Raw genomic sequence first — 21721 nt, forward strand, 5'->3', positions numbered from 1 at the left:
GAAGGGGCAACACCCTCAACCTGCTGTAACGTAACGGCCATGAAGACACGCCATCATTGACTTTCTTTTCTTTAATATGCAGCCCAAAGTGTTCTCCTTCTCCTTCTCCTCCTTCTTCTTCCTCCTCCTTTTTCTTTTCTTTCTTTTTTTTTTCAATTGTTCCGTCGAATCTCTCTCTCCTTTTCTTTTTTTGTCTGGGGGCCTTGCTTGAGTTCTTCACCACTTCTTCCTCCGACATTTTTTTGTTGAACTTGTCATCTTCCCGCTTTGTTCGATTTGTACGTTTAAATTCTGATCACGGGCTTTAAGGCCTTACTTGTTCTGACTAATTACGCACATAAAAAGAATCAAGGACGACCCTCATCATCGATCTTCGCCGGACTCTTAATTTGGGTTGACAACCCACCGATGCCTAGATTTAAGTAAGGGCCGAACCACCCTCACATGATGGTAGCCACTAGCCCACCATCTTTAGAAGGGGTCAGGGTAAGGGCAACGGGCTCTATCACTACTCGCAAAGCCGAGGTTGCTGCTCCTCTTCCTCGTCACAACGAGGATCGGCGGTCGGACCTAGGCATTCTCAAAGGTTGCCGGTTGACGACACTCTCTTTCTCTCTTGATTACTAACAGTTTTGTCTTTTCTTCTTCTATTTTGGGCGTCGCAGGAAGATTTCTAATAGGCGCTTGTCAAGTAAAAGCTTAACCCATGTGGTGTCGATACTTGGCACTTCAGCAATTCGACGAGATAAGTAACAAATGGCGACGGGACGACTTGAGGCTACAAATTCATCTAGCCAGAGGACTGGATTTATGCAATAGCAATGGCGACAATAGAACAAGAAAAAAGTTCGATTGATATACACTTTCTTTTTCTTTTTTATCGGACAATGACAAGTTGAAATGATCCGGTTTAACTCATGATATTAGTGTCGGCAGTAAATCAAGGTTTCGTGTCTATTAGGTAAGCAATCTACATATTTTTTTCGTAAGGACCTAAATAAGTTCTCCTCCAAGGACCCATCCTAAAACCGGGAACCGCTCACTAAGAGCTGGTTTCGAAAAATTGTAAATTGAGAACCGTCCATTGGTTCCATGAATCCACTTGGAAACTAGACCTTCGATCCGGTCCGGTTCCTGGATGGGTCAATGGAATTGGTTCTCGCCAAGTAAATGGAGGTGACCAAGAGCGAGAGAGGGAGACGATGAACGGTCAGAGGTGCGGCCATGAGTCGATGGGAGTCGAGGCCGTGAGTCGATGGGAGTCAAGGTCACGAATCAACAGACGGAGATGGAGAGACCGACATGAGTAAGAGTTTGAGACAGATGAGCGAGTTTCAAATTAAGAATTTAAGATTTTTTTGTTATGATTATAATTAGATAACATTAGCGATCCAGTCCGAGAGGGCAGTTCCCTAATTAGAACCGAGAACCGAACCGATTTCCTTAGGAACCACCAATTTTGGGCAGTCCGAGTGGTTTCCTATTCCTTTGCACGCCCCTAGGCCTTGGATCCCATCGGGATACCCTACAGCTTGGGCTTTCACCGTGAACCAATTGCTCTCAAACCTCCAAACGAATATTCTTCTCGTCCCAGAAAAAAAAGATGAGGAAATATTCTATCACTTTATGTTTGCTAAAAAAATTTTGCCACATGCATTTGTCAATTGAGTGGTAAGCTTAAGGCCCGTCCGTTTAGCTGGAAATCAATGATTTTGAAAATATTTTCCCGAAATGGATAGTTTGTATCGCTTAAAATGATTAATTAATAAGAGACATTTATCATTATCGAGAACAATTAATGCCCCTACATTTTCGTGATCAATGAAAAAAAAATTCATTTATGTATTTTTGTAATTATTTTTAAGGAAATATTTTTTAAATCATTTATTTTTGCGAAAAAAAGACTGAACCCAAGCTACAACAATCTTTCATTGAAGAGCGATCATCAGACAAAAGCTCCAGTAATACTCCTGAGTCCTGACGTACTAAAATCTTTCATTTGATACAACGTTATGTCACTCCCCATCCCAAACCAACTTCGGTACATCTTTGTCTAGCTTACCTCAAATTCAAAACTATCCCGTCCAACATAAAGCCATCCATTCTTCACTTTAGTTTGGAAATAAAAAAGGAAGGCATGGCTAACCCGAACCGTGAAAAGCAACAATATTTCGTCCATGTCGGTTTCGCGCCCTTACTGTTCGAAATTTTTGTACTTTTAATTTGTTCAGCCGAGTCTCGTGCTCGTACAAGTTTTCTAACCAAGTTCCTCCAATTTCGAATTTGATCAAATTCAAATGACGTGCCCCTCATGCCGTAATGTATTGTAGAGAAAAATTTACGCAATGTGGGTGCTCAAGCGGGCGTCCACATTGGAAATATCGTGTGCCTCTATATAGGCTAAATTTCATCCCCCATCATACTTTACCGCCATCTGTATAAATCAGTTTTTTCCGGCGCATGTCCACGTGGTGACGCGAGATATACATATCTCATCCGCCTCATAATTTTGGCGACGTTCGACAACCACGTCAACTGAATTTAATCATATTTGGCGTTCGCCGATACGAGTAAAAAAACTATGAAAATAGGAGAATTTGGGACGTTATCTGCTTCGAATTAGCATCGGTGAAGATTAAAATCACCGATCTTTTATCTTATTAACGAACTACATTTGAAAAGCTCTGCAATTCCTGACCTTTCCCGGAGATCCGATTCTCTTTTTCTTTGGCAGGAGGGGCGAGGGAATAAATGGTGTCTGCAACTTTTGATTTCCTTCTTCCTTTTACAGGAGTAAGGCCACAGCCATCAGATGAAAAGAAGAAGTCCCACTTCGCCATTTATGAAGTCTGCACAGATTTATTGGTTTGTTCATGAGGTAACTCCTGCAGGGAGCTTCTCAGAGATGCCACAGAAAAAAAAAAAAAGATTCTTCCATGGAATAGTATCTTTAAGACTGATCACAGAGAGAGAGAGAGAGAGAGAGAGAGAGAGAGAGTAGTTGACTTTGCTTGTGTTGAAAGGAACAACTTTTGATTTTATCTGGGGAGTTGGGGAGACGATTTCACGAGCTTCGAGTTGTCAAATGGAGGAGGAGGAGCTGATAACTCCTTCCATCAGCCTCTTCTTCTTAGCTATGTAAAGCTGGAACGACTTTGCTTGTGGAAGCAAAGAAGATATATCTCCACTCCAGCCCACCAATGCCAGAGAGGAGCAGAGATTCAGAGAGAACTTTTGTTTGCTTTTCGTGAACAGGGGCTCTTTTGGGTAACTTTCATTATATATATACACTCTGTCGATCATCATCGTCCGCATCCGCATCGAAGCTCACCCTTTTGCTAATCATCATCTGCATCATCGCGAGCAGGAGCAAGGAAAGGAAAAGATCAGAAATTTCCCATCATTGGAAATCGAGTCTGAGAGAGAGCGAGAGTGGAGCGGGGAGTAGGGATGATGCTGATGATCATGAAGAGAAGCTGCGTGGCTCTCGTGCTGGTTCTGCAGTTGCTGAGTGGGGTCTCCGCAAGAAGCTCGGTTTTTGCACGTAATGGCTATGATCGTCACGGGGTTGCTCTTCATCAAACTGGTTAGCTTACCCTTTGCCTTCTCCTCACTCTTTTTTCTTGGCCATGAAACCCAGTTCACATGTCATGAGTATCTTTTCAGCGAGATCTGTTGAGGACAGACTCCTTATGACTTCATTCTCTGGTTGCCACAAAATATCTTCTTCATCCTCATTTGAATTCTCGTGTCCACCATAGACACTGACCCATCTCACCATATTCTCCACAATGGCCGAGCAGAGACCGACCCGGAGATGCTTCCATCTTCAAAGCACCCAAGGACCTTATCAGAGAGAGCGCAAGAAGAGATCAGGAGCGGTGATGATGATGATGAACAAGAAGAAGAAGATGGGAAGCAAATGGGAGTGAGCAAGATCGGGTCGAGCCCACCGAGGTGCGAGCACAAGTGCTATGGCTGCACGCCCTGCGAAGCCACCCAAGTGCCAGCCACCCACGACGGGCACGCCCATGTCCGGGTCCAATACACCAACTACGAGCCCGAGGGTTGGAAGTGCAAGTGCGGCCCTGCCCTCTATACACCTTGACCCTTCCATTGACGAAACACAAGGATCTCTCAATCTTTATTTCCTTCAAAGTTCGATGTAATTACTAATTGACATGTTTCTCGCTTTTCGTAAATGCGTTTTGCCACTCTAAGGTGATAAATAAGCATTACTAACTTGGGAGTTAGATTAATGTTCAAAACAAAAATATTTATGACGTCAGCACTAATTAAAGGGAGAAAGGCTTGGAGGCGTTTTATTATATCAAGTATTAGGAGTGATCGGTTCCACGGTGGGTGGTTCTCACCCTAGAATCGAGAACCATCCGCTAGGGACCGGTTCCGCAAAATGAGAATCATGAACCAACCGCTCGTTCCATAGACCCATCGGAGAAGCGAACCACCGTTTCGGACCGGTTCTAGATCCGGTTCACAGATGGGTCCATGGAACCGGTCTTATCGAGTACCGAGCACCAACATCGGTTAAAAAAGATTGTACACGAGTGAGCCGATGAAGCCTTTCCCATGGGATAAAGAGACAGCATGAGCATCCGGCTTCAAACCATTACATCACAATTTGCCCCAAAAGATAATGAACCGAAGTTTGCAATCTTTAGCACTAAAAGTCCAAACTAGAGCTTAGTGTGGTCATCGACTCAATTAACAACTTAACATCATCGACCTAAGTTTAGTAAATAACGCACTCAAATCCTTCACCCTTCTAATATACGGTTGGTCACGTGATTGAGAAAAATAATAAAAATATATATATTTTATATAAATAGATTTGGTCCGGTTGGTCCGAGTGGGTGGTTTTCACTTAAAACCAAGAACCGAACCGGTATCCGCCAATTCCAGTAAATTGGAATCGAGAACTGGACCAAGACCTGGTATGAACCATCCAAAATTAGCTGGTTGAGTACGATTCGCTTCGGTTCGGGTGGATCCAAATTTTTTTGCTCACCCCTAGTAAGTGTGGCATCAGCACTATTAAGGGGGGTTAAGCTTAAAGGTTCGAGCATGTCCAGTAGCTCCCACGAGATTCAATGAAGGGTTCAAAACGGGGTTCGAATCGGAGGAGAAGAAAAGGCAGAAAAGTAGGTGACCAATTACCAGAAAAGAAGCAAAGAAAAGAAAAAAATTTCAAGACATTCAAAAAATTTACGTAAAATGGCGTCTTCGTCTAAATTTGTCTATGTCAGATTGTTGGTCATGACACATAGGATGTCTCTCAATGAACCACGTGAGAAATTCCAACGGAGACTTGATCAATAGAACTTGATTATGTTGTTACTCAAAGATTGATGACCATATTCATATAATCGAAAGGTTTAGGGCATGTTAGCTATTCTCCACCTATGTGATTATGCTACCACTGAGGTTGTTATTAGAACGGCGCATTATATTAGCACTAGTATGGCGTCAGTGCTATTAAAGGGGGTTAAGCTTAAAGGTTCGAGCATGTCCAATAGCTCCCACAAGATTCAATGAAGGGTTCAAAAAGGGGTTCCAATCTGAGGAGAAGAAAGAGAGAAAAGAAGGCGACCAGTTACTAGAAAAGAAGGAAAGAAAAGAAAAAAATTCAAGACATTCAAAAAATTTAAGCAAACTGGTGTCTTCGTCTAAATTCGTCTATGTCAAATTGTTGGTCATGACACATAGGATGACTCTTAATGACTTGATAACCTTGTGAGAAATTCTAAGGGAGACTTGGTGAAGAGAACTTGATTATATTGTTACTCAAATATTGATGACTATATTGATATAATCGAAAGGTTCAGGGCATGTTAGCTATTCTCCACCTATGTGATTATGTTTCCACCAAGGTTGTTGTTAGAATGAGTGAACAGCTTCAGAGAATGAAAGTTAGATAGTTGTGAAGGAATTTGTCCATGAAAGTTGTTCTCATCAAAACCCATTGTATTCAACCTGGTCAATTCCTAAAGAAGAATGAATTGTCCCTCCGATCTAATAGTAGAAATGGCAGATTTCGTAAATTTCCCAAATTCGAAGGGAGATCACTTGAAAGCTCATTTAGGAACATATTCAATATTTTGAGATTCGCGAGATTTTCGCTTTGTATCGGAGTATCGAAATTTATTCACGAGATTTTCATTTCGTATCATTGGTTGTCAATTGAAGTGACTCTAGCTTTGTACAATTCGGTATTGACAATAGCCCTAGTGATATTTCAACATGTATTGACAACATTATTAACTCTCTAAGAGGAAAATTTTCTTTCGGCCTTTTAATAGTTAATAATCTCTTTGCGAGGTTAATAACTTTCATATGAAAAGTAGGTAAGTGATTATACTAACTACTAAATGGCGAACTCAAAATTTACCTAGTGATATTTCAACATGTGTTGACGTATTCAAGTAACTTTTCACCAGTCGCGCATATCAATAACTAAAAATTTTGTCATCATGAAAAGTAACTTTACTTTGAATTTTTTTTTAACTTAGTAACTTCACAAAAAAAAAAAAAAAAACTAACTTCATTACGCTTATGGTTACTTTTTATTAGAGAAGCAATTTTGAGAGGAAAAGTACTAAAAAAATAACAAACCTTTTAATTGAATTGATTTAGTTCTAAATTTTTTCACATTGGTACCAATTCAATCCATCCGGTTGATTTATGCCAAAAATTGCTAACAATGGACACTAGCTATCTTACATGGCATGACTGGCTCTAATATTGACATTTTTTCATGATTTTTTTATATTTTTTATTTTTTTTCTTTCCCTTTCTTCCGTGGCCTATGTCGACACCGACAGAGAGTGAGCATCAGTAGGGGAAACCCTCGGCAGCCACCGGCACAGGCATGGAAGGAAAACAAAGAAATAAATAATTAATTAAAAAATATTTAAAAATATTCACATTAGCGCCGACCGTGCCACATAAGAAAATCAACATCCAAGTGACCCTAAATTGACCGGACAGGCTGAATTGGTATCAATGTGAACAAATTGAAGACTAAATGAGTTGGGTGAACAATTTTAAAGACATTTTCACACCACTCGAGATTTCGTGATTTGTTGGGTGACCAATTTTAGGAGCTGCTTCGGAAGCACCAAATTAATTTTTCCTCTTAAGCGTTTCCCAGAGGACATCTGCTCCTTCCAGAAGGAAATTGCCGGGTGCCCCGACAGCTTGGGCTCTCACCTTGGGCCTCTATTGTTAGTTCTAGTAGATCTGCTCTTCGCTGGAGGCCCATCTCACACCATTTCTGAGTCGTGACGCACGACTCTTTTCACACTTTGATCCCCGATAATGCTGTGTTCAAAAGAACCAATTGCCCTCAAAACCATACCAAAAAAAATGGAATAATTTTCCTTTCCCAGAAAACAGAGGAACTGTATTGTCATTCTATGTTTGCCAAGAAATTTCTGGCTTTTCCCAATGATTTCTTTATGAATAATGGTGAGATGACCGTCCTCTTTGGAATGACAAAGTGACGGTCCTTACACATTTTCATTGCGTGATAGATGGATCTGTGTTGTGCTGTGTATGGATCCCCCACACTCTTTGGCTTGTATTGGAGAGAGAACAAATTTGTGGCTAGTTTCTTACCGTCAGGCTGGCAACACTCTTTTCTTTATTTTCTTTTTCAAATCAGATCCCCGTATTTTTTGATTCATCGAAAAAAGCAGTTTTGCTTTCGCGGATTTTTTTAATCAAGTCCATTTGACGTCCAAATCCGAGTCGGTTAATCTAGTCGAATTTTGCATTAGGGGAATTTGAACGAAAAAAAAAATCTATATAAAAGTGGAAGGATTTGAATGGACAAATTAAACATAGATTGAGGAGACTAAGTAGAGTTTCAAATAGAAATATAGTGGAAATTCTGTGGGATTATCAAAATCGGTTGCTTTCCACCTACCAACCTGCGGGAAATAAAGTTGACCCCATCTTTTATTTTGTTAACTAACTCCATTTGAAAAGTACTGCAATTTCTGACCTTTCTCCGTCATCTGACCCCCTTTTCTTTAGCAGCAGGGTCGAGGGAATAAATGGCGTCTGCAACTTTTGATTTCTTTCTTCCTATTGTAGAATAAGGCCACAGCCACAGCCAGCACATCAAAAGAAGAAGACCCGTTTCACCATTTATAAAGTCTGCGGCACAAAACACAGCTAATCAGAAATTTTCTTGTCAGAGATTTTATTAGTTGCTCATGAGGTAACTCCTGCAGGGAGCTTCTCAGAGATACCCCACAGGAAAAGATTTCTTCCAAAAAATAGGATCTTTAAGATTGATCACAGAGAGAAGAGAGAGGGGGGTTTTGACTTGCCTTGTGTTGAAAGGAACAATTTTTTATTTTTCCTAGGGAGGGAGAGAGATGATTTCACAAGCTTTGAGTTGTCAAATGGAGGAGAAGGAACTGAGAACTTCAGCAGCCTTTTTTTCTTTTTCTTCTCAGCTATGCATGACAAGAAGCTAGAATGACTTTGCTTGTAGAAGGGAAAGGAAGATATCTCCACTTCTTCACACCAATGCCAGAGAAGCAGATTCAGAGAGAAAAACCCCAGAAAGAAAGAAAAAAAAATCATATCTGACGTGAAATTTTTTTGGATTGCTCTTCGTGAACTGGGCTTTTTTGGCAACTTCCACTATATTAAGATGTGAACAATCTGTCAAACGTCATCACCAGCAGAAGCAAGGAAAAGAAAAGATCAGAAATTGCCATCATTTGAGGTTGAGACTGATTGAGATCGAGAGAGAGAGAGAGAGAGAGAGAGAGAGAGAGAGAGAGAGATGATGATGATGATGGAGAAGAGAAGTTGTGGGGCTCTTGTGTTGGTTCTGCATTTGAGTTGGGTCTCTGCAAGAAGCTCCATTTCCGCACAGAATGGTGGTGATCTTCATGGTGTTGCTCTTCTTCAATCTGGTTAGCTGTCTTTTTTTGCCTACTGCTCAGCGCTCACTCTTTCCCTTGTGTTGAAACCCAGTTGCTTGGCTTCTTCTTCTTCTTTTTCGTGCGTATTGTCCTCTTCATTACGGCTGTTGATCTAATAATTAAAGATTGGATTTTTTTTTCCAATTCCTATTTTCCCCAACTTCTGTTTATATCTCTGAAGAATGTTTATCTGAGATACCCATTTTATAAGTCCATTCGATGGACTCAGTTTGATTTTAACAGACTATTTAGGCACTCGTGTCATACTCATAACTCGATCAATCGCCTGTTGTTCCTTATCAAAGTTATCAAATTGACACAAACTACAAAATGTGATCATCTTAAAACTCTGGGGTGACTATCTTCTTCATCCTCATTTGGATTCTCGTGTCCACCATAGACACGAGCAGCATTCCTGACCCATCTTACCATATGCTCAATAATGGCTGAGTAGAGACCGATCCGTCTTCAAAGCACCCAAGGACCTTGTCAGAGAGAGCGCAGGAGATCAGGAGCAGCGAAGAGGAAGAAGGAGAAGATGGGAATCAAATGGGAGCGAGCAAGGTCGGGTCGAGGCCACCGAGGTGCGAGCACAACAAGTGCTATGGTTGCACGCCCTGCGAAGCCACCCAAGTGCCAGCCACCCACGACGGGCACACCCATGTCCGGGTCCAATACACCAACTATCAGCCCGAGGGTTGGAAGTGCACGTGCGGCCCTTCCCTCTACGCCCCTTGACCCCTCCATAGACCATGAAGTAAAAAGACTTCTCGATTTTTCTTTCTTCAAAGTTGGTGTAATTGCTTGCGTTTTGATATTCTAGGCTTGTGGAGCTGACCTAAGGATGATCATTGGTTTTGTTGTTTGAGCCAACTCGTGTACGGAGAGAGTGATATCGACTTAAGTTAGTGAAGTAGCAATTCTCTCCGAGTGGTTGTTAAATTTAAACTTGTTGGTAATCTGAGCTTAAATAGTATTGGGTGATTTTGAGTATCTCTTACCTCAAAAACTAGCTCGAAGGACGAAATGTTTCCTTGTTGTATTTTTTGTTGGCTTCTTTATTTTTAAAATTGATTTTTGGCTTAATTTTTTTTAATTAGAAGGGAGATTAGAATGAGCCGCCCATCTAGATCAAGTGATCCAAGGCGGTGAAGATGGAATTCTAGTTTCTCCAAAATTTGATTTATAGTGTTCAATTTTTGGGTCATTATATTTTCTTAATGGCAAATATTTGAATATTTTTAGATTTTCTTATTATATTTCTTTATGCCTTAATTTGTTGTTTTTTTAAATCAGAGGGACATTAGAATGAGCTTCAAGTGGGAATTCTAGTTTCTGAAAATTGAGGGAAATTATTTAAGTAATATTTCAATTTTGGCCTCGAAAAAAGTCAAAAAGTCAGCTTAAATGTACCTCTAGAATATCATTGTAATGACCTGTTCAATTTGAGAAAATTAGAAAGAACACCAACATAAGTGGAAAGAATATAACTCGTGAGTTCACAATTTGACAATATTCCAAATATTTCCAAATAATTTGATAATATTCCAAAATGAACCATTTACCATCTTCCCATAGAATCTGGTAAGACAATAGTTTATTTTTAGCAAATTACATTACTTCTTTTACGTACACGAAGCGGCCTCAACAATCAACCCAAATAAGCAAAAACTTACATAAATTCCCTTTCTAGCATATGGGAATTGACGTCCGACCCCGGGTGAACTCCTGGTAATAGGAGTGACATCGGAAGCTCCACGAAAGCTAGACACAATAGATAGGACAAAATGGAGAGGGTACCGAACCATGTTTCCTAGCAAATTAATGAGGCAAAAATATCAGTAAAACGGTACATATTCATGCTCTATGAGCGCCGTTGCGCGTTAAAATCCTTCGACAAGGCTTTGCTGGTTATGGGTTCTAGGCCCAGATTGACTATGGCCCAAAGAAGGTTGCTTGCGTGAGAATCTTTTATCGAACTTAATCCGTTCGTTTTCCGAAAAGGAGTTCTGGGTCGCTTTTGGACTGAGAGTGTCAAATGCAATAGATTTACACGTAAGGGCGCGTTACAAACGGGCTTTCGACAACTTCGACGGCCCAATGCGCAATAGTGACGATATGTTGACAGACTTCGACGTGACCCTGGAATTGAATCGACAGGATCGGGGAATAACGTGGGACACAATGCTGGAATTCAATCGACAAAGACCCGGACGAGGAATTATAGGACACAATACCGGAATTGAATCGACAAGTATTGGATGGATGGGTGAAGGGTGCAACACCGGAATTTAATCGACGGCATCGAACCTAAAGAGCGCACGGAATCTAATCGACGACACCTAACTCTGGATATGATACTCGCCGGAATTGAATCGACGACGGAATCTCAAAGCTACGGCCTAGGCTAGGCTAAAGGCTAAAGGTTAAGAGCTAAGAGCTAGTTTGATAATGCAGGTGTTTTGGATTTGTTGTGTGTCCCCGTATCTTTGCTATTGCGAGGTATTTATAGGCAAGTTCTTTAGTAAACCGCCGAGCGGTTTCTTCCTTTGGCCCCACGCTTTGCTTTTTTCCATAAGCCACGTGGAATGACGGTTTCCTAGTCTTCGCGCCTTTTCTTTTACCTCGTGGGGATTACCGCCAACCGCTTTGATCGTGGCCTCTCTCCGCGCTTTTCTTGTTCTAGAAGGAAGTGGCGCCGGAATTTATCCCGACACGTGGCACCTTTCTGATTGAAACGTTCCTTGCTTCGGTGTTCCTTGCTTCAGTGTTTCTTCCCGTAGCCGATTATCGCTTCCTCACGTGCTTGTCACGAGTCTCTCTTGGATTATTTTGAGTGTCAACATATGCCCCCTTAAAAGATGTAAATCGAAGATTTACCTTTTTAAAATATCTTCCTCTCGGTTTGGTGATCTCCAACTGTACAAATGATGATTACGCTCTCCTTTTGATCTCTTTTCCCGAAACGCAACCTTTTCGACTTCGTACCGTCCACCGGCCCTTTTTCACCTTGGTTTTTAAGGATCTTAAAAAAGCTCCCAATTGTCGTCTTTCTTCATCGCAGCTTTTCCCTTAAACCCTAAACCCTTTTCTCTGAGCATTCCAAACTTTCATGGCGACCGAAACTCCCGAGTTCCTTCCTCACCAACTCATCGCCCGCTTCGATGGGATCATTAATAGTGATGATGCTGATCATTGTTTTCTCAAGTTGTTGAACTCTCGACGAGAGCACGCCGGTCTCATTCTCGGGCCTAGTCTCCATGATCACCACCATATTCCATCATCTCTTCGGTCTTGCTTTCCAACGCGGGCCGATGAGCGCCTTCCCATTCAAGCTTCTTCGCTAAAGGACATTTGGTCCATGCCGGCTCGGCGATTTAGGAGTTTTCCGTCATTTGATGACGGGGCTTATAATTGGTTCCAAAGGCTTCAAGAGGATACTCCAACAGTTGGCCTTTGGGAAACAGCGCAAATCGTGACAGCACTTGAGGTCAGCATGTTGACTCATGATTTGAATAGAGGTCTGCTAGGGTCCGTTACAAGCTTTTGGTCCTACTCCACTAATTGCTTCTTCTTCCCGTGGGGTCCTATGTCCGTAACCCTTCTAGATACTTTCGCCATAGCTGGTCTCTCTCCTTATGGGGCCTCGATCAAGAATCTAGGAAAAACTAAGGATTGCCCCATTTCGACGATTCTCTTGCTTATGGGAAGTTCATCGATGCCCATAGTAAAACGTCCGGGGATGTTTCCTCGAGGAACGAACAGCCTTCCTTCTTTTCCGTCGTCGAAATATCTATTCTTTAGCCCAACACTCAAAGTGTCCAAGGACTATTACGATCTCGCCCTTCTTCTAGCAAAAGGGAATCTAGTTGCCCTTGGCCCTCTTGCTCTTGCATCTCTCGTATAGGAGTGTTTCTTATGCCGCTCGGCTAATGTCGAATTCCAAAGAGGATGGTGTATTGTCGTGGCCGCTCTGGATTCTTCAATCTTGGATTGCATTTTACTTCCCTTTCATGTTTGAGAGCGTCCCTTCCTTCAATCCCAACATGGTTCCCTTGAAGCTTGGCATACGACTACTCCAAGCTGTCCCCTTGAAGGTCCCTCGGTGATGTTCGACCTTTTCGGTTCTTTCTTCGACAACTTCTATCTCTCGAGGCCGATCGAATAGATTTCTTTCCTTACCGTTCAGGTGAATTCGATTTTTGTTTTAACTCTCGAACCTTAAAACGGTTCAACCACCGTGATTTTTGGACCTTTGTCCTCTTCCCTCGGGACCTTCCAATCGGGCTATGTCTCAAGGGAAGGTACTATCCTGGTTTTGAACCATATTCCCCCCAATACCGCGCTAGGCAGTTTGGCCTTCGACAAGCAAAGGCCCATGCCCATCCCTTATCTCATGGATTTCCCATCGATGGACAAGAAGATCTATAACATCAAGATTGATGGGCCGTTCACCTCGCCGTGCCGAAATTACCACCATGATGCATCGGCGGTTTTCGTGGGATATCCCAACAATACTTCGCTCCAGCCGGGCGTGACTTCCGAGTTTACGACCTGGTGGACGTCCTTTGCCTTCGAAAGCCCTTTCGAAGATGCCATCTCATCCATCCTCCAAAGCAGTCGGATACTGCCCTTCGGTCCCGCTTTGAAGAAAACTGGGAAAAAGGGGTGCCACCGTGAGCCCTTTCGATTGGTGGTCGCAAACGTCCGACGATCGTTTCGTGTGGGTCTTTTTCTTCCCCGGGTCTTCGCAGATATCGGCCCGAGGTGATTTTTACTTTATTTTCGCCGTTAGGTGATGATTCCGACGACGGAGCCGATGAGGAGACGCTCACTTCTCTTAAACGGCGAAAGATGATAGCAAAGAAGAGCAAATCTCCGGTGGAATCTCCGATAGTCCCTCGGCCTGTCGAAGCGTCTCCAGCTGTTTGTCCCGAAGATCCTTTGGTAGATCTTGATCCACCCATCGGGGTGTCTAGCAATATTGCCATTGCCGAGGATCCGTTTGCACCCGCGGCTCCTTCGCCTTTAGAGCCTCAAGGGGAACCTATTTCGATGACCCTTGCTATTGTCCCGACCCCGATAGTCGAAGCTCCTTTGATAGCTGAAAGTTCCTCAACACCCGAAGATCCTTCATCTCGCGGATATTATCTCGGGATCTTCCCCGTCGCTTCTCTTCTTCGTCGCCCATCGAAGACGTTCAAGCTCATCCACTGGCTCTTCTCGCTCTTCGGATCACCCGAGTATGCCCGAATCAAGCGGCTCACCCGACTCGTAGATTTTCAGCAACCGGGAATCATGTTATCTTGCTCCCTCGACCTTGTTCATTCAGGGGTAGCCTCTTTTGTTGACAACCCATCGAATATTCGAAACATCCAATCCGTGATGGAGTGGTCGGTCAAAGAGGAAATCGCGCGAAGCTTCCTCAAGGCTTAGTCCGCCGGCCGAAAGCATTCTTGGAGCACTTTCCTACTCCCTTCATGCATTTTCGACGTTGTCGGGACAAGGTGCTTGCTCGTCGAACTTTCCCGATCGGCTCTTTTCTCCCGGCCCCGAGACCCAAGAGGCGAGGCAACTTGTAACTCAAGGAGAACAGTCCCTTCAATCCGCCGTCGACGAGCTTGTCGCTTTAGATAAGAAGGAGGCTACCCTGGAGCAACAAAGGTCGGCGATAGAGAGAGAACTAGAGGAGACTCGAAGTCGGCGATCGACAAGATTTCTCTCGTCGATCCTCTATAGAAGATCAACCGAAAACGCTCGCGGCTTCGTTAGAAGAGAGGAAACGAGCCGATTGCGCTCGGGTTATGCAGGCAGAAGTAGACCGACGTCATACTAGGAATATGTACATAGATAAAAATAAGAAGTTTGAACGTTTACTCGTGAACTCGCTTGAGGGAATCAAGGCGGCTTTGTATCCCGATTTTCGTCAATAAAATTTCCCCTTCTTTCTCCTTATTTTCCGTATTGCATTCTCGCCACGATCCATGTAATTGCCCACGTCCGAGTAATCGCCATCACAATCCCGAGTCGGTTACTTCCAAAATCCCTTATAAATAATGATTGCCTCCAAATGAACTCGCTATCAAGTTCACATGAGTACCCGCGCAGCCTTCCCCGCTTGTCGCGCTTCGACGCCTTCTCTCATAATGAGGCCAAAAGGGAACTTTCCTTATCCTTCATGGATCACCAACCCAAGAATGGTCACATAATTTTGGGTCCGCATTTCACAAGTTTGCCACCTCCCTCTTTACTGATTAATTGCTTTCCCCACTTCTCCGAAGAAGTCTTACCCTTCGAGCAATCTATTATCTGTGCCTCGCTTGGTCAGTCGAGTAACTATAGATTTTCTTCATACCCAAGCTTCGACCATCGGTTTTACAACCGGTACAAACGATTAGAAGGAGAAGCGGCTACTACGTGGGCACGAGCCGGGATAGATGTCCTACCGTCCTTTTGCGGTACATTCATTGATCCTTCGGAGTATGGCCTCGTCGGTAGTTTGTGTTGCTTTTGGTCACCATCATCGAACTGTTTCTTTTTGCCTATTGGTCCAGTGACCCCTACCCTTCTTGATATTTGGTTTCGACTCGGTCTTTCTCCATTTATCGATGGTGACCCTCAACCTCCGGACGACCAATTTTCCCTTGATATGTCCCGCCGCCTTGACTCGCCATATGGCGAATTCATGGATCGCCATGCTAAACCTTCGGGACCCATTCTTCTCGAGGAACATACAGCCTTCATTTTATGTTGGCTTTGCAAATATGTCTTTTGTCTCCCCACATGTCGAATTTCCTCAGAATTTCTTGATATGGCCTATGAACCGGCATGTGGTGTTGATGTTGGCCTAGGCCGAATGTTCCGGGCTGCATTATATCGGGGATTGTCGGATGCTCAATCTTCGCCGACGAATAATCATCCCGCCCCCTTTTCGGGTCCTTTATGGATTCTACACCATTGGGTCCGAATGTACTTTCCTCATATGTTTTTTGATCAAGCGCTCACTTTGACGATCGAATCCTCGAAAAGGGATGATGTACCCATGGCGTTCAATCGGGCCCTTCGCTGTGCCCCCGACAATCTTACCGCTTTCGATGACTTCCTTACCGAACCGTTGTCTCTCACCAGTTTTGATTTCTCCAGGCCGCACGTCGATAATGATATCTATAGCTCCTCCAGTGCAGATCCCGATTCTTGTCTTTTCTGGATGAGCGTGTTAGCCCCGGCTGACTTAGCTATGAATTTGTCCGGTGGGGGCAAATTCTCATCGAGACTTGAGATTTATAATCCTCATTATTGTGCTCGCCCGTTCGGGCTTACTCGGGGGATTCCAATGCCGGTGGTGTATTCCATGAATTTCCCTTTCTCCGCCGCAAGAAAGAGGTAACCGACATGATGGGCCATATCGAAGTTGTTCATGCCGTTCTCGGGCGCTTTGTATTTGTCCGCTCTCTCGACCATCCTTGTAGCACCTCATTTTTCGACAAGTGGTGGCTCTCCTATCGCTCCTCTTTGTTCTCAACCAATCTGCAATGGACGTTCTCTCGAAAGTCCGTCGACACTCATTGGGCTTATCGCATCCTCTAAGAAGACTCGCTTCTTTCATTATTCCGAGCATTATACTTGAACAACCAATTGATGAAGGTAAACCCTCCGTTGTTATAAGCAATCTGATAATGAAAGTGAGTACTCCCCGCATTCTTGCTTGATGTAATTATTGATCCGACCTTCTTCCCGGATGATTCACCGGCTTCTGATGGCCGCACGGATGACTTACCCAACAAATCGTGGGTTGTTCATATGAACATGGCGAGTGCCTCGGCTGGCCCATCGAATACTCTTCGCTGCGACTATTCATACCTTCGCGGCAAGTGGTCACGCCCGCATGACTTACTGGGAGGAGGATATGCCTACATATGTAACCAAGCGCCGATCGAGGATGAGATCAAAGCTCTCCTTGCTTTTCCGGCCCATTTGCCCTATCCGGTCCAATGTCGTGCCCTTGGATTTGCCATTAATGAACTTTTCCTCACATTTAGCTCGACTTTACGGTCCTTCGAGGATAAGGCGGCGTGAACTAGCGATTATCGACAAGTTGGAAACAGATTCCCTTCTTTGCCGACAATGAGCCGGCTTATCGACGTAGTGTTCTTGATACCCCGGAAAGTGACGGTTGTACCACCCCGCAAGTACTATCTCGCACAATTGAAGGCAATCAAACAAAGAAGAGGCAATTTGCGAATCATCGCACATTGATATGATGCAAGCCGGTCATCGAAAGGAGGCAATTGTTGACGCCAATTGCAACAGTGAAATGCTACTTCATAGTTTCGTCTTGAGTCTTGAACAGACGTATTGTAGTCCGCTGTTGCTAGTTCCATATTAATGCCACCGTCCTTATCATCTTGTTCTATCATTGAACCGCCGGTCTTAGTGTCAATTCTCCAAAGTTCATCATGACGCGATCTTCTCAGATCACCCTTTTCCATGCGGCATTTAATGAAAGGCGTCGTTTCCGATTTCTTCTTCTGAATTCAAATCGTCATGACGGTTCGTCATGGTTAATAGCCAGCGGAAAACCCGCCACTTGCGCCATTATGGTTGCTTATGTGTTTCACCAATCGCGATATACCTTCTCGCCTCGATAACCGTCCACTATCCTTTATCGCCTCGATCGTCGGAAGGTCGTGGGCGGATACTCAAGATCGTGGGGCGAACCGTTCCTTGGCCTTCATCTATAAATAGGGTTACTTGCCCGGAGTGCGTCTTCATCCAAACCCTTCTGTCCTTTGATTCTTAGAGAAAACTTCCTCAAAGCCTTAATGGAGCGTGCTTCTTCTTCTACGGCTTCGTCTCCCCCTACATACTTCAGCCGTGAGTTCTCGCCTATCTAGAGGGAGATTATCTCCCTTCTGAGTTACACCTACACCATGCTGGTGGCGAAACCGCGAGCCCTCGATAGACTTCACAACCTGCTCAACCGTTCTGCGCCTCAAAATCTTCTCTCCGACCATCCGTTCCGGTCGGACTACGAAGAGTTTGTCACGCTCTTCGACTACGGGCCGGATAAGTTTCACGGAATCGCGACCATGTCTCAAGATGATCTCACCGAACATGAAGTTTGGTGTAAGATCGAAGAGATTGAGAACGGAGAAGTGGTGCACAAGGAACTCTGCAACGTCCAAGAAGCTCTCCATGCCTCTCATGCTAGCGTCCTTCAACTTCGGAACATTGTTTCCGACCGCCCGACTACCAGCCCGGCGACACACTGCGAAGGCCTCTCAAGGAAACCGAGCAACGAGAACATGAACGGGTGAAGCCTCGTGAGACCCGTTCCTTGGCTTCCATTGGGCCCCCTTTGGAGGGTCTCAAGGCCATGTTGGACTCTACCAATGGTCTTCTCGTAGGTCGAAAGAGCACCTTCGCCGGGCCGGAGGGCGAGAAGGACAGCCGGAGGCGACACTGGAAGAGTTGGTCAAGCTCATCACCGTGCGCGGAAGAGAACGCCAAGTTGGAGTGCGGGCGCGGGGCTTCGTGGTTCGTTTCAGTGAGCACTTCCAAGTGAAGGTTTGCTGGGGCGAGCAGAAGAGAGAGAGGAAGGAAGAGAGAAAGAGAGAGAAAGAGAGAAAGAGGGGGAAAGAGAGAGAGTGAGGGATGTATTGAAATTTTATGAATGAATTGGATTTTCTCACTCCTTGTCCTCTAACGCTTCCCGCATTTCCCACATCGATGGGTGGAACTTTTTTAAATACTTCCCGTTGATTGAGCGTTGTAGTTCTCTTCCATCAATTTCCATTACTCGATATGCATTTCCCGGGAGGGCGTCTACTATCAAGTATGGTCCTTCCCACTTCGACGACCATTTGCCGAATTTTTCGCTGTCCAGGTTCATAGGCAAAATAGTCTTCCACACCAAGTCTCCCACGTCGAAACGCTTGGCTTTCGCGTGTTTGTTGTAAGCCTTGGCAACTCTTCGCTTCTGAGCCATCAATTTTTCCAGTCTTGTGGCTCGGTTTTCTCCCAATTCATCAATATTGGTGTACATCATTTCATCGTATCGCTCTTTAGCCATACCATCCTGGAGTTTTACTCTCAATGATTGCACCGTAATCTCCAGGGGTAACACGGCCTCTTGTCCATACGTTAGCATGTAGGGAGTGACCCAAGTGCTTGATCTTTTGGAAGTTCGATAAGCCCATAACACCGTCGACAACAATGAGTCATATTCCCTTAGGTTGTCCTCCAAATGTTTTTTAATCAATCCGATGATTATTTTGTTGGAGGCTTCTGCTTGGCCATTAGCCTGAGCGTAATAGGGCGTCGAATGAATCATCTTGATACCCCTCGACTTAGCAAAGTCTCGTATTTCTTGGCTCGTGAAGACCGTCCCTTGGTCAGTAGTGATAGTCTCTGGAATTCCAAATCGATGAATAATTCGCTCTTCGATGAACTCCCTAACCGTTTTTTGTGTCACGCTTTTATATGACGCCGCTTCAACCCATTTTGTGAAGTAATCTGTGGCTACTAAAATGAAACCGTGCTTCTTCGACGAGGGAGGATAAATTTTCCCTATTATGTCCATTGCCCAACCTCGAAATGGCCATGGCTTAATAATTGGGTTCATCGGTGCGGCGGGTACTTGCCGGATTGGTCCATGCCTTTGGCACGATTGACACCCCTTCGCGTAATCGATGCAGTCTTGGGTGATTGTTGGCCAAAAATACCCATGTCGTCTTAACAACCACTTTGTTTTCAATCCAACGTGATGTGCACCACGTATCCCTTCATGGACTTCCGTCATGACTAGCATTGCTTCCTTCCGCCCTAAGCACTTGAGAAGTAGTCCGTCGATTGTCTTTCGATACAACTCATTGTCGATCAACAAATATTTTAAGGCTTTCCTTTTGAAGTCCCTACCGCCAGAACCCGGGTTCTTCAAGTAGTTTACCAAAGGGGTTCTCCAATCTTGTTGGCCGCCGGTTTCTCCTTAGCTTTCGGATCGCTCAATCATCATTACCCGGGCATCTATTGATGGTAAGGTTCTTACTTGAGTAATGATGTGGTCCGCTAATTCCTTCGATATACGATATCCCGACGCCATCCGAGCCAATTCATTAGCCTCTCGAATTTTCACTCCTCTTGACATGGATTAGCTCGTATTCGACGAACTTCGACAACAATTCTTTTGCCAGGTGGTGATGCCTAATAATGTTTTCATTCAAACATTGATACTCACCATTTAGCCGTTTGATCACCAACTGAGAATCGCCCTTCACTTTAATTGACTCGATCCCCATGTCAATTAAAACATTCGACCCACGATCGGGGCTTCATATTCGGCTTGATTATTTGAGCATTCAAAGTCAAGCCCGATTATGAGTTTTGTTTTCTCGTCGAAAAGGTGATATGACCATGATTCTCGCGCCCGCCGAACCGGATGCCACCGACCCATCGAAATATAATATCTAAGGCGCAATACCCGGATAATTTTCATCATCCTCGACTTTTAAACCCGAAGGGTATTCAAGTAATGAAATCGGATATTGCCTCGCCCTTTTATCGCTTTGAGCGGCACATAAATCGATCGATTTCTATTAGAGTAAACGCCCATTTTGCAATCCGGCCCCTAATGATTGGCCTGGACAACATGTACTTAATCACGCCTGTTTTACAAATTACATGTACCGTAGTCGGCAACATATAATGTCGTAATTTTGTACAAGGCGTAGTACGTTGATAAACATAGTTTTTCGATGGACATGTATCTTGTCTCGGCATCGTTGAGCATCCTACTTAGGTAGTATACGGCCTGCTCTTTCCCTTTGTCGTTTTCTTGAGCCAGCATACTCCCGATCGTTATATCAGCAGCCGATAAATACAACTTTAATGGCCGTCCCGCCTTTGGTGGCGCCAACACTGGTGGCTTGACGAGATACTCTTTTAACCCGTCGAAAGCCACCCGATGTTTTTCTTCCCACATAAACTCTCGCTCATTCTTCAATTTGAGCAACGGGGAGAAAACTTCGATTTTTCCCGAGAGGTTAGTTATAAAACGCCGCAAGAAATTTAATTTCCCGATTAACATTTGCAACTGTTTTTTATTATCGGGAGATGGTAATTCTGAAATAGCCTTAGCTTTGTTCATATCTACTTCTATACCTCTCTTATGAACCAAAAAGCCAAGAAAGTTGCCAGCTTTTATCCCGAAAGCGCATTTCAAAGGATTCATTTTTAACTTAAATTTGCGTATTCTTTCAAAAACTTGCTCTAAGTGGTCCGGATGACTTACCTGGTCCGTCTTGACGATGACGTCATCGATGTAGACCTCCATAAACTCCCCAATCATATCGTGGAAGATATAATTCATTGCCATTTGATACGTAGCACAAGCATTCTTCAAACCGAAAGGCATGACGACCCATTCGAACGTACCAATGGCCCCGGGGCATCTAAATGCTGTCTTGTGAACATCCTCCGCCGCTATGAATATCTCGATTGTACCCGTAATGCCCGTCCATGAGGGACATCATTTCATTATTGGATGCCGAATCGATCAACATATCGGCGATGGGCATCCGGTACTCGTCTTTAGGGGTGGCCGCATTAATGTCTCGGAAATCAACGCACACTCGGAGTTTGCCGTTCTTCTTCTTGACAGGCACGATATTTGACAACCATTCGACATACTTTGCTGGTCTTATGAATCCGGCTGAAAGGAGACGCTCGATTTCCTCCTTAACTTTAAGGATCACTTCGGG

The 21721-nt window shown here is 44.1% G+C and overlaps 1 protein-coding gene across 3 annotated transcripts; it reads left to right on the forward strand.

Annotated features, from left to right (window-relative positions):
• The first annotated feature begins 2992 nt into the window (after positions 1–2992).
• LOC115737488 (EPIDERMAL PATTERNING FACTOR-like protein 3) lies at positions 2993–9710 on the forward strand. Of its 3 annotated transcripts, XM_048274057.1 has the most exons (4): positions 2993–3586; positions 3804–3881; positions 4977–4979; positions 9487–9710. In XM_048274057.1, the coding sequence occupies exons 1-4, from the start codon at positions 3451–3453 to the stop codon at positions 9699–9701; spliced, it is 432 nt and encodes a 143-aa protein (XP_048130014.1). In that variant the 5' UTR covers positions 2993–3450; the 3' UTR covers positions 9702–9710. The 3 variants fall into 3 exon arrangements, with proteins under 3 accessions (XP_048130014.1, XP_048130013.1, XP_030525486.1); XM_048274056.1 differs by lacking the exon at positions 4977–4979 and having other exon boundaries at positions 3804–3867; positions 9467–9710; XM_030669626.2 differs by lacking the exons at positions 4977–4979; positions 9487–9710 and having other exon boundaries at positions 3804–4156.
• The last annotated feature ends 12011 nt before the right edge of the window (positions 9711–21721 follow it).

This window comes from Rhodamnia argentea, chromosome 2 (assembly GCF_020921035.1).
Source record: "Rhodamnia argentea isolate NSW1041297 chromosome 2, ASM2092103v1, whole genome shotgun sequence".
Taxonomy (NCBI): Eukaryota; Viridiplantae; Streptophyta; class Magnoliopsida; order Myrtales; family Myrtaceae; genus Rhodamnia; species Rhodamnia argentea.

Excerpts from the sequence above, each read along its gene's own strand:
- LOC115737488 (XM_030669626.2), top strand. The coding sequence starts at position 3,451 with ATGATGCTGATGATCATGAAGAGAAGCTGCGTGGCTCTCGTGCTGGTT. Across the intron at positions 3,587-3,803 it reads GGTTGCTCTTCATCAAACTG|AGACCGACCCGGAGATGCTT; the intron begins GTTAGCTTACCC and ends ATGGCCGAGCAG.